At 30.1% G+C, this 13,333-nt stretch overlaps 1 protein-coding gene across 1 annotated transcript; it reads right to left on the reverse strand.

Moving 5' to 3' along the window:
* Positions 1-11,400: 11,400 nt before the first annotated feature.
* On the reverse strand, positions 11,401-12,805 carry LOC109789380 (putative membrane-associated kinase regulator 6). Its single transcript, XM_020348310.3, has 2 exons — positions 11,950-12,805; positions 11,401-11,691 (listed from the first exon to the last, which is right to left on the reverse strand). The coding sequence occupies exons 1-2, from the start codon at positions 12,695-12,697 to the stop codon at positions 11,678-11,680; spliced, it is 762 nt and encodes a 253-aa protein (XP_020203899.1). The 5' UTR covers positions 12,698-12,805; the 3' UTR covers positions 11,401-11,677.
* Positions 12,806-13,333: the final 528 nt, after the last annotated feature.

Genomic DNA, 13,333 nt, shown 5'->3' on the forward strand with positions numbered 1-13,333 from the left:
CCTAATATTGTGTTCAGTAGCATCTTTTTGACACAAGAAACGTAGTCTGTCAGCATCAATCTGAACTTGTGTCGGCTCGATGTCTCAAAGTTGGGTTTGAGTTAATTATTACATAATTTTACCTAGTAATCATCGTGTCTAAACATTGAAAGGGATCCTTATCTACGTACATTCTCTTACTCTAAGGCATAAATTCTTAGATTTATGTTCTTACTGATGTTGGTGCTAGCTGTTACAGACATTGCGAGAGCTAGCTATTTTAGCTCATTAACCTATGCTCATATTTTATCCTCATGGTTGATTTCAAAGTTGAGCCCCATATATCTCACTTTTTTCGACATTCATCATTAAATGACTTATAATAGCCTTGACCAAATTAAAACTTTCTAGGTCATTATAACCTTGGTGCTTCACGTACAGATCAAAGGTCTATGGTAAAAGTGAAACAAAAAGAGTTATTTTTTTTAATAATTAATTCATTTATTTTTTAACTAATTAATGAACTTTTGATCACTCCTTCTACCGCAAAATCGGTCATAAAAAAATTGTCATTAAATTAGTTTTTAAATCAAACTTTAGATTGGTAGTTAAAATTAGCAACCAGTAATTTAGCTACTTTTTATAATTGGTATCTAATTTAGTCACTTATTGATTTAGTAACTGATTTTGTTAATTTAGAGACTAAAAATTTTCTCTAAAAACAAGTTTTTTTGTAGTGATTTTATCCTTTCATTTTTTATCGCCCACATAATTAGAGACCATTCAAAGAGGAAAGAAAAAAAGAAATAATAAAATGAGAAGGAGGATTGTATTGTAAGAGATCAAACATGTCTACTTATAATTCATGTTTTTGTAGTTTAATCAATTGGGTTAACCTAAGGAAACCCTTTCGATTTTTGTTTTGCAAGATCAATCTACTGTTTTATTATGTTATACAGCATATAGATATTTTTTGTTTTTTTATCTATGAGAATCCAACTAGATATTAATTAAACAGTTTACAAAAGTTACATACTTATCTTTTCAACCAACTGAATTATAAAACCTAGTGAGTAAATATTGTAACTAGTTAACTTGATTAATTAGAGAATCTATGGTTTTAGATATATTGAAAGACGTAGTTATATGAAATCTATAATTTTGCTAAGGGCCATATATTGTGGAATTAATGATCAATATCATGAACATGCATCATGTGTAAGTTCTGGTCCCCCACAACCTAAGCTGAAGTAGAAGTGTAGAACCTAGAGAGAAGCAACGTGATAATGGTACCGTTGTGCTTTCCTCACCGCAAAGTATAAAATCCAATGAGGAAGACAAAAAGAAGTAGAAAGAAACAGAGAAAGCATAGTTATCAGACATTGGCATTTCTCCTAGCACATCTTGTCCATGTCCCCTTCTCACCCCAGTTTGCATGTGATGAACTTGTAGCTCTTAGCCGAATCCCCTCACCACTATCAATGGCTAACATTGGCCCAGCAAAACTTTGGGTTAGATTCCACTTGAGCCTCCAAGACCCATCACATGTTGGGCCCATAACTTTTGGGACCATTTTATGCTTTTAATATCATGTGTTTTCTTTATTTTCTTTTTTTTTTTCTCTTTTAATCATGATTCACACAGTATTTTAAAAGTATTAATTATGGATTAATATGCATTTATAAAGTGTGATTTTTATTAATCAAATATTATTTTAATATTAATAAGAATCGATCTTGAGTCAATTTCATGTTTTAAAATAAGTATTACAACTACTAGGATAAAAGATTTGTTAATATCATTTCTTTTCACCCGTACAAGAATGAACCTTTAAGGTGAAGTTAAACCAAAAGGGGTGCCTACAACTTAGACCTTTCCAATGGGATCAGCTTGTAGAATACTAAAGTGGCATATTCACATATACTAACTAGCTAGTACTTGATTATAACCTTTTTGACTGAGGAGCTACTTTCTAGAAACAATGAATTTTTATTCTTTTAACAGTTTCGAGTGTACATTTAAAAGAGGCAGCATTTGCCTTTTGTGCAGACAAGTTTAAGTTAGACACTGACACGTTGATGTGCCTGTCTTTTGGGGTTTCCTAGCATTTTCCATTATGATTGTCATTTCTAATAATGAATCTCATTGTTACAAGCATAATTGCTGGTTACATCTCAGCATTTGGTGGTGTAACTAATACTTGTATGGTGCTCCCAACGCACAACAATGGCTTGGATTTAATCTATATGGAAGTATGCTACTAACTTTCTGAGGACACAAAGTGTTGTACTAACTGCTTTGCAACCACCATTCATTACTCTCATCATAGTACAATACTAATAATTCTAATTCTCTTCCGACATCTTTATATTATTTTTTTATGAATACATTTTATATCTTCAAATATTAAACAAGATTTAAAGTTTGAGTCTTATATATAAAAAAAAATTATAATTAAGAGAAAAAATTTCACTAATATCAACCAATTAGATTTTTCGATAAAAATTAGTTATTGTCAAAATTAATAAATATTTTATATTTATAATGATTATCTAAATTTATATCTTTCTATTAAATATTTTTTCCATTAAATGAGAGAAAGATTTGTCGATGGATAAACTGTGTTTAAAAGTGTATTAAATATATGTCTACAAGATAATTTCCCACTTAAAAATAAAGAAAATATTAGCTACATATCTTTTTGAACATTTCTTTTTTATTGTTGGCTGAAATTAGTTAGAAACTATAAAATTAGAGAGAATCAGTCTTAGACAACTGTTTCCCAACTTGTGTTTATAAAACATGTAATCATGTATTATATAAATTAGAAATTTTAAATACATGTCATGTAAAGATTAAATAAAATTATGAATATTTACGACTAATAATTCCTCAAAAAAAAGTAGACTTAATAAAAAATTATGAATTTTAAGTTCTGACGCGTATCGGATACGATACGCGTATCGGATACGATATGTATCCGATATGGCGATACGTCAAATTTTAAAAATATAGGATACGATACGATACGTTTAAGATATGTATTAAAAAAATTAAATTAATATATATAAAATAGTAATTGCAAATAAATATTATTCAAAAATTAAAATTAAGAATACATTTCTTGTTTTTTAAATTTTAAATATTACTAAAAATAATTATAAATCATTTTTTATTGTCAAGAAATAGGAATAGTATTTCATCCCCTCCTTGACCATCATCTGTAAATAAGACAGCTTCCATTTCTGATTCATCAAGAGATAATGACGTCACTTCAAGATTTTCAATACCATCAAAGCTACCCCATGCATCTCCACCAATGTCCCACATTCTAGTACTCCCTTGCATATATTTTTCACTTTTTCTAGACAAGAGTCGCAAATTAGTATGTACATAAACCAAGTCTTCTGCTCTTTTAGGGTTCAACTTATTTCTTTTTCAGAGAGTGAATGAAGGAATAAGTACTCCAATTCCTTTCGCAACAAGATGAAGAACTAGGTTGTACAAGAAGCTTTAAAGAAAGCTTTTGAAGGAGAGGGGTAGAAGAACCATGCATTACCCACCAGGATTTAGCATCTAATGACCATCTATCTTCAATTGAGTCAAAAGAAGCAAAAATTATGAGCTTTTGATGAAAAATCAGCATATTCAAGAGAAACCTTTCTTCTTTCTTCAGTTGTTGTGAAAAGCTTTTTTAAACATTTATTTCTTTCCATAGAAAATTCTTCATCCTCATGTGGGAAAATTCTATTTGGAGCCTCTTGAAGCCATTCATCACTGTAGTACCTGTGAATAAATAAAAAGTTAATAAATAAAAAAATTTAGTAACTATCAAATTATTTATAAATAAATAATAAAAACAAATAAATATCTAATAGGCTAATTTTACCTAGGATTCAAAGAGTGAGCCATGCAATGGAGAGGGGTGCAACTCTTAGTCCACCTATCAATTAATATAGAATAAACAACTTCATAAAATGATGTATCATTTAACTCTTTTCCTTCATATTTATATATAGACGTCTTTACTTTTTCTATCATACTATCCCACATCTCATAGACCAAATGAAGTGTGGGACTATCTGTGTCACAAGCCCTAAGCATACTATAAATAGGCTCGGTGAAATTAAGAATATATGTAATTTTGTCCCACTACACATCATTCAAAATAAATTATTTTGCAGCTTGGGCCTTACCCACATCATCTTCTCTATAAGAGTTTCATTCTTCACTAATAACCATCGATTGCAAAGCACCTTTCAAAAGTTTAAATCTCTTTAACATCACTAGAATAGATGCAAAGCGTGTTTCAGCTATAGCATGCAATTTTAGAGGTGAAAAGTGATTAAAAATTGCCAATCTCATTGAGTGATTCATGATAAAGTTCCTAACAAAAGAAACATCACCAACAACTTGAGTAATCCAATTACATTCAGCATAAGCTATCTCATTCCTTTCAGTATTTTTGGCAGCACATATATTCTTCAATGCAAGGTTCAATGTGTGAACAACACAAGGAGTCCAAAAAATTTTAGGAAAAGAAATTTCAACAATCATTCCAGCACCTTTGCATACAGGAGCATTATCTGTTATATATTGAACAACATTTTGTTCTCCTACTTCTTTTATAACTTTTATCATCTTATTAACCATATAATGTTTGTTTTTAATCTCATCAGAAGCATTAATAGCTTTTAAAAATATTGGACCCCCTTCACTTGTAGCCATAAAATTAATTAAAGGTCTTCTTTGGACATCTGTCCATCCATCAGATACTATGCTAACACCTTTTGCATTCCAAGTCGATTTAACAGGTTTAAGTAACCTCTCAACTTGTGCCTTCTCTTGTTGTAAGAGAGTTGTCCTCAAGGCATTTTATCTAGGAGGGAGAAAACCATTAAGCATGTGATTTGCAACAAATGAATAAGAATTCACATAATAGGGATTTCTAGCAAGGTTGAAGGGCAATCCAGAAGAATAAAATTATTCTAGCAATGAGAGCTTTGAGATTATCTCTATTTTCTAAATTAAATTCTTTCTCCAAAGGACCAACTTTTCTCTTTTTCAATAAAAAATTCTGATGCATTTTCTCTGTAGGTAATGGGACATGCTTAGGTTTCACATTATTTTCAGCCAATTCAACAATTGATTTCAATTCAACTAAATATTGATCATTTACACTTGCACACACAGAAATTCCAGTTCCATAAATCCTCAACAAATGAGCTTTAACTCTCGAATAAGAATTTTTATAAACCTTTTGACAAAAATTACAAGACCAACTCTTATTTCCTCTCCCTTCTAAACTTTTATCTAATATGCTAACATAACACCAAAGAGGAGCATGATCATCTTGTACAACATCGGCAGAAACGAACTTACTTGGAATTTTATAATTGTTATTAGAATCAGAACCAGAAGCATTTGCTGTTGACATCATAAATAAATAATTTTTATGCTTCTGCAAAAAAAAAAGTATATCTATGTTAAGTTGTTAATTGTTAAATAAATTACACAACTTAAAAATTTTAATCACTCTGAAATATGAATCATAAAAATATAAATTATAAAATATTAAATAATTTCACAAAAGACACTATAAGTTGAAAATATTAAAATAATAAATTAAATATTATAAAAAAATTATTTATAATTTTATATTAATATAAAGAAATTATATAAATATTGAATATTTAAGTATTTAACTTATTTTAATATTATAATTTCATCTAAATTAGTATATATTAAAAAATTAAAATTAAGAAAGATAATTAAAATTAAAAAAAAATGTATGTGAGATTGAAATTTTGTTAGTTTAAAAACTAGAAATTAAAAATTTGTTACAATTTTTTATACATTTTAGAGATGCTAAAAAAGAATTAAAAAAATTATAATAATTATTAATTTACAGTTTTATATAAAATTAAAAACTTTTTAAATAAATTATAAAATTAAATATAAAAAAATAGTGAGTAATTGTCCTAAACATGTATAATTACTAAAATAATTATCCATTTTTTAATATTCATAAAATTAATAATTTTATGCTAACACCTTTTATATTTTTAAATAAATTATAAAATTAAATAAAGGTACAAACAATACAGTAAAATATAAAAAAGAAAAAAAAGTGAAATGGCAACAGACTCAAAAGTATTTTGCTTACATTTTAATTTTTTTAATATTATATGCACCTTTTAATTAGTATTTAAGTATTTAACTTATTTTAATATTATAATTTCATCATAAAGCATATGTCACTGACCGCACAACACACTTGTCATTCAAAACTCAAAAGTGAAATACATACGCAACATCAGAAAGCAATGCATAAAGCCAAAATATATAGGAGAAAACTGAAAAGGAGAAAAGGAGAAAAGCATAAAGCCAAAATAGTCTCCGGTTTCCCCCCAAAAGTCGAGACCAGAGAGTCGGAGACTCGAGGGAGATATGGGTGCAAGTGCCGCACTCACTGCGCATCCTCTTTAGGTTTCCATCTCACTGTGCATGGCCGGAAGAATAATGGAGAAAAGGAGATTATATGTTTTACCTGGGTCACTGGTGTGCAGTTGTCTTCTAAGTCTGATCCGGTGCCTAAACACAACAACAAATCCTATCTGGCTTTGGAATGCAAAGTATCTCCCTCTCAAATTTGTATTTTCTTGCTATTTTATGCTTGATTTCCGAATAATATTTTTGTACTGGAATAAATCTGAAAAATATTTTTTCTTTTTTTCTTTTTTTAATAAAATCACTGTAGATACGGATGAGATACGTATCTTTCACGAATCAAAACATATCTGTATCGGATACGTATTCGATACGGATACAGGATAAGATTTCACGTATCCGTGCTCGAGAGATTTTAAGAAATTTTTAATGCAAAATAATACATTAAAATGTGTATTACTAATATTTTTATATAGTGTAAGTGTGAGGAAAGAAATTCCACGTTAAATAAAGATAGACATGCAAATTGAGTAATTTGTAAATAGTAAGGACCCATGTACCTAATATGATTTTGAATTGGATGTATTATCAAATTCAGTTATGTGGTTTGTTGGATCGACATTTCCTATTGATAGCATTACTCAAACTGACAATGCTACATAGACATAGAAACTGTAAATAATTTGGGAACAATAGACTGATACTGTCCATTCACAAGCCTCGATCTAAGTGATGATAAATGCATGAGGTGGGGTCTACCATATGATCTTATAATAGAATCACTCACAATAAGGCATCATAACATGGCATCATAACATGATGAGACGTGGCCCTCAAGAGATAAATTAATGGGTTTTAATTTAAAACTTAGCTCCAAACACGAGTATATGCTTTATCACCCAACTTTTTTTTCTGCCTTTTATTTTTGTGACTAGAAATCAGTTAGTGAAAATTTCATGCATGAAACTTTATTATACATTTGGAATTAGATGTTACTTTTTCTTACAAAAGATTTTCTCTTGGTTCCATTTTAATGTTTTCCAATGTTAGATAGCTACTTTCAATTTTAAAAAGCATAATTCAAATTAAACAATGTTAACTGGCGCCAAAAGACAAACGTAACCAAGGAGGGACATTTCCAGATTAGGGATTACATTCATCATGATGCAAGAGTATTACCTTTAATTTCGTATGATCGATCCAAGCATTACTATCTGCTCAAATTTGCAAATAGTTACAAATACAATTTGCTTTCACGAAACCTTTGATGATTGCTCGTTTATGAACAAGAAAACATTAACTTAAACGCCATGCCAAAGCTATAAACCTAACCTGGCCTAAGTGCCCTTTGTGTCTATATCACTGACGAATCTAAAGGGGGCACATGAGAGACTATATACTTTTTTTTAGTTTAAAATTAATTTGGCTAAATTACTCTTTAAGTTTCTCATTTTATTAAATTAATTTTATTTAATTATTTATTATTAAAAATGATTCAATATATAATTAGTTGTTTTTTTGTCCATTTGAGACATATAGTTGTTTACTTTCTTGTACACATAGCATAATAAAAAAAAAAGACAACTACATATACAAAATAAATTCAATGGCATTAATCTAAAGTAGATGGAAAGGACTCTATTGCATCATTTTTTAAAATTAAGAAAACAAACAAATTGGATCTTTAAATAACATATAAATTAAATTGAATCAATTGAATAAAATGAATGATAAAAAAGATAATTTAATTTTTTTAAATTTTATGAATGGTGAATTAGGGATGACAAACATACCCGTACCCGCGGGTAATACCCAAACCCGTCCCGACTTTGACGGGGAATACCCGGTTTAATTGGGTACAGGTACGGGTACGGGTAAAACCCGATATATTAAATCGGGTACGGGTACGGGTATGTACTTACCCGTCCCGTACCCGTACCTGTTCCCGTTCTCATTTTTAATTTAATACTTACTTTCAATTTAATTATATTAAAAAATGTTAATATTTTTTTGTGTAATTATTTATTATAATATAAGATAAATAAATAACCTAATTATAATTATAATATAATAAAAAATAATTTAAAAATATCATTTTTTTTACAAAAAATAAAAAATAAAAAAATTGACGGGTACGGGTATACCCGACACTCGACAGAGACGGGGATGAGGATGAAAATCTATACCCGACGGGTATGGGAACGGGAACGGGAATGGATTTAACTCGCGGGGACGGGGACGGGTATCATGAAACCCATACCCGACCCGCCCCGTTGCCATCCCTAGGTGAATGTAAAAAATTTTACACTCAATTAATTAAAAAAAATTATTGATGTTACTTTTAAATAAAGAGAAGAAAAAAGTAATGTATTACTGATGTAAAGGAATTTTACATTTTTATCTAATTACAAACTACTATATGTATAGTGAGTTTGTTAGCATTTATAATAATTACCTTAAAAGTCATGTCAATGATAACTTTTTATTGATTTATGATATAAAAGGATTTTATATTGATAGTGTATAACTTAAATAAATTATCATAAAAATTAAGCAACTTAACATTTTTATAATGATTTTGATTGAATCACTATATAAAATAGTTTCACACAATCAATCAATTAAATATCATCCTTAGTATACTTTTTACTATTTTTTATAAAAGTCAATGATTTATCATAAATGATAATTTTTTTTATTGGATAACACTATAAAAACAAGTGCACCACCTATTATCTTTTTCTTTTTTTACCTCTTCTAAAATGTTGAGTGTTACAATAAATTTACATATCCTCTCAATCTTGTGACCAATTTTTTTTATTTGCTAATTTTACTGTCTATAAATCCGTTATTAATTTCCCACATTTTAGAGAAGACAAATCCTAACTAAATGTACTAAGGAAGATTGTATGTAAGACATATTTTAACCTAAAAACTATTTCTTAAAAGGTAAATAATAATTTTATTAGCTAAAGATAATTACATACACACAAGATGTGAGACATACTACAGCAACATTAAATAATATGACTTGCACCTATAAAAAAAATAATATGAATAATCAAATTCACAGTAATTGCCAACAACCAAAAACTAATATAATTCATGAATGTTTTGCTCCCATCCAAGCTCTAAGATATGAACCACACTTGTTCTTACTAATTCGTGGATGTCTACCGACACAACATCATTCTCCCATGAGTTGTCTAACAAGTTGGCATATGTCATAGCCATCCATCTATGACCAAGATATGAATTGGATTCAAGTTCATGAATTTTGTTGTGTGTAAGTCAATTATCTATAAGTCTCGTGTAAGTTGTCAGAGAATTTTGGACACCAGATCATTAATAAGAGCAAGCATCCTCTCAACTCAACTACGTACCTAAATTTACCTTAAGAACAATCATGTTGATTGCACGATTTGATCGCTAATTATAACCTCAAGAATTCAAATCAACAAATGAAAAGGATATATAATAAAGAAAAGCAACAAATTCTTCTGAGTTCCTCGGATTTGAAATTTAAAACATTTTATCAACAGTTTGGTCCTTACAACATACATTTCTTTTTTTGTTTTTAATCTTTATAATTTTTAGTTTTGAAATAACTTGTGTAATATAAAAATATCATTTGATCTCTTTCATTAGTTACTGTTCGTTAAGTGTTGGTGTAGCTCATGAAGGCCACGTGAGATTACATGTCAACAAAAATATTGTAGGTAAAGAACCAAAATGAAATAAATAAATACAATTACCGTCTCTTTTTAATTTTCCACAAATACTTTGAAGAAAATAATTTTATTGAGACTTGGAACATTAAATGTTGTCCTGTATCGCATATAGAGAATTTAGATTTACGATAAATAATAAAGCTAATATATATGTTGATACAATATCATAATTAAGCTTAATCATTGATTAATAAAACCATCTCTATCAAATAAATCCTGATTAAAAAATATTATTTTAGTCTTAAAATATATACTCAATACGAAAGAATAATATTAAACAAAAGATAATAGTATTTTTAATCGCAGCTTCATATCCAATATAAAAATCAAACGTCATCGATCTATAATTCAGAAACACAAACTCTCTGAATAACTTGTGCAGAACAACATTTTGTTTGAATATTCCTCCCACTTTAGATTGGTGCTGATATAGACAACCCTTTTGATAACAATTCAAATGTTGGTTCATTTGTTTGTGGAAGACTGACTAATCCTTTAGTCATGTTGATACGAAGTTATCACCTTTGAGAATCAATTGTTTAAATGTGAATTTTCGAGAACTAAAATCACACAAATTATCAGTTTTAATACCAAACTGAACATGTAATGATAAGAAATAACCACAAGTTTAATAATTTATGCAAGACTATTAATTCGATAGACAGTGATTCCTCCTCAATGTTCCTGTTGAATTTTTTTTCTTGAAACAACACTAGACTTCTCAAAATAATAGTAAATAATTGGGGCTATACATATAAAATAGTGTTAAAAAAAAAAAAAATCACTCATTTCTACATCATTAGATTTATTATGAATTTGTGCTAAAAGTGTCCACATACAATTCAATGGCTCCGCACATTTGTCGTCAGATTTTGTCTCCTTAAGTGTCGTTTCTTCATCATTACCTTGAAATTTGCACAAGTGACAAGCTTGCATCAAACTTCTCACTTAAATCACTCGTCTCCAAACTTTTCCCTCTTCCCATTTTCTTACCTCCGCATTCAGCACACAAGATAACAAGAAAATAGAGACAGAGAGAAGGAGAAAGAGAAAACCAAAAACCCTCTTTCAAGGCATGTCATAGATCGTGTTTAAGGAATAGGGAACTGCATAGAATAGGAGATAAGATACTATATACCAAGTTATCAGAATCATATGTACATAATTGATTTGTGGCACACATTTCTGATTACAAAATCAGTTTGAAGAACTTTACTGAAATATGAGGCAGATGCTCATCTGTAGTAAAAGTGTTCCTTCCCATATTAAATTAAATTAGATGAACAAACAAAATTGTACTATATTTTTTTCTTTTCATTTTTGATTATAAAGCTTGAATAATGTCTGACCAACCACATTTTTATTTCCTATTGACATTTCTATATCATTCAAGCAGAGGATAATGGAGCAGAGGAGTGGCTGATGATGGTTTAGCCTTGATCACGTCTCTCTTTTCCCTTTATCTTCTCTTTTCTCTTTCAGTTTTGATCTTCAAATGCTACCCTTTTGCAGCATCCTTAATTCATTCTTTCTGCAATAAATGAGGTGTGAAAATGTCTTAGTTTCAGAAAAATATGTACAAAAAATGTTATCAAGGGACACGCCAAGGTTTTAAAAAACAGTCTGTGACCACAATTTGGACCGCAAGGTCAAGATTTTGTAACTCATCACAACCACAATTGCAGCCGCATTTGTCACAATTTCTAGCAATGTCAAAGATAACGACCTTAATTTAAAACCTTGAACATGAGATATGCTTAATTGATATACGCAATGAACTTGTACTTACCAATGGATCTTTTGCAATGGAGAACGGCTTCATAAATTGAGCTTTCAGAATCACAAGACTTGCGCCAGTCATCAGCAGAATAAGCTACACTAATCCTTGGTGATGTTTCAGAATAGTATCCCCTATTCTTTGCTGACTCGGTTCTCTTAACAACTGATTCAGGTTTTGAACCAGATTTGCCACTCCTTAATCTTCTACACAAGGGCCTTAAGAAGTTGAGGTACTTCTGAAATATTCTCCTAGATAATGTTCTGCACCTTTTCAATGAAGGGCATCTAGAATGACCATTAGGAGCCACACTTTTTGGCACATGTGATGAAGAGGGTAGGCTTGGATTGGCATCTGAGGCCTCGTATGCTTCCAGCTTCAATGACTCAACAAAAAGGGGCATAAGGTAGCCATTGGAAAAGAGCTCATCAGCATCAACAAGAGTGAGAGGGGACTGTGAAGTTGGGAAATCAAATTTGAAATCTTGTGAGTTTCTGAAGAATCTTTTAGAAGGTGGCATTCTAGGGTCCATCTCAATGAAGGAAGCTTCATCAGAAGCATCAAGGGAAGTTCTAAGGGAGCCATCTAGGCTTTCTAGTGATGGCTTCAGGTTCACTAACCAACTGTAGGAGAAGCTTTCAATAGAAAGAGGATGAGAAGTTTCCATGGCTTGTTTTGAAGGTGTGGAAGGAATTCTTGAAATAATTGAAAATTTGGACAGTGTAGAGAAAAGCCTTAAGCCTCTCCTCTTGTGCAGCATATCTTATAACTTGTGTGTATATATATATACCTTAATTTATCATCTCTCTCCAACAATTGAGTATATGGCTGTCTGGCAAGAGACAATGAAATTTAATAATTGGAATTGAGAAAAGAAAAAAAAGAAGCAGAAATGTGAGCCCCACTAGACCCATAATGTCTTGTTGCATCAGTAGTTAACCTCACCCTTTCTTTTTAATCATTTGCTCCTTTAAAAATGTTATAAAGGGAGTTGGACGGTTTTGTTTCTAGAATTAGGGACTAATTTATCTTATCAAATTATATTTAATGAAAAGCAAGAAGAGGTTCATGCATGTCATTCAGATGTGGCAAAAAAATTAAGCAGAACTAGTCTTGTGTTGTTGTGCTTTAGAATGTGTAGCCCTAAAGCTTTTTGGTTAAGTAAAATCAAAAGTAAGCGAAGGGAATCTTTGTAAACTACACATGTTGAATAAGGAAAAGAATAATTAGTTCAAATCCTCCGGAGTTCAGCCACAAATTAATTTTCTGAAACAATTGGGACCATATTGTTGATTTTTTGCTAAGTGTGCCATGTTTGGTTGTTGTCTCATTGTGTAGTGTTCATTTATAGTTGGATGGATATTACCAAATCAGAAGGGTGGTTTCATCACTTCGA

The sequence above is a fragment of the Cajanus cajan genome, chromosome 1, assembly GCF_000230855.2.
Source record: "Cajanus cajan strain Asha chromosome 1, NIPB_CcT2T_4, whole genome shotgun sequence".
NCBI lineage: Eukaryota > Viridiplantae > Streptophyta > Magnoliopsida > Fabales > Fabaceae > Cajanus > Cajanus cajan.

Bases quoted from the DNA above. Each gene is read 5' to 3' on its own strand.
- LOC109789380 (XM_020348310.3), bottom strand. From the start codon at position 12,697: ATGCTGCACAAGAGGAGAGGCTTAAGGCTTTTCTCTACACTGTCCAAA.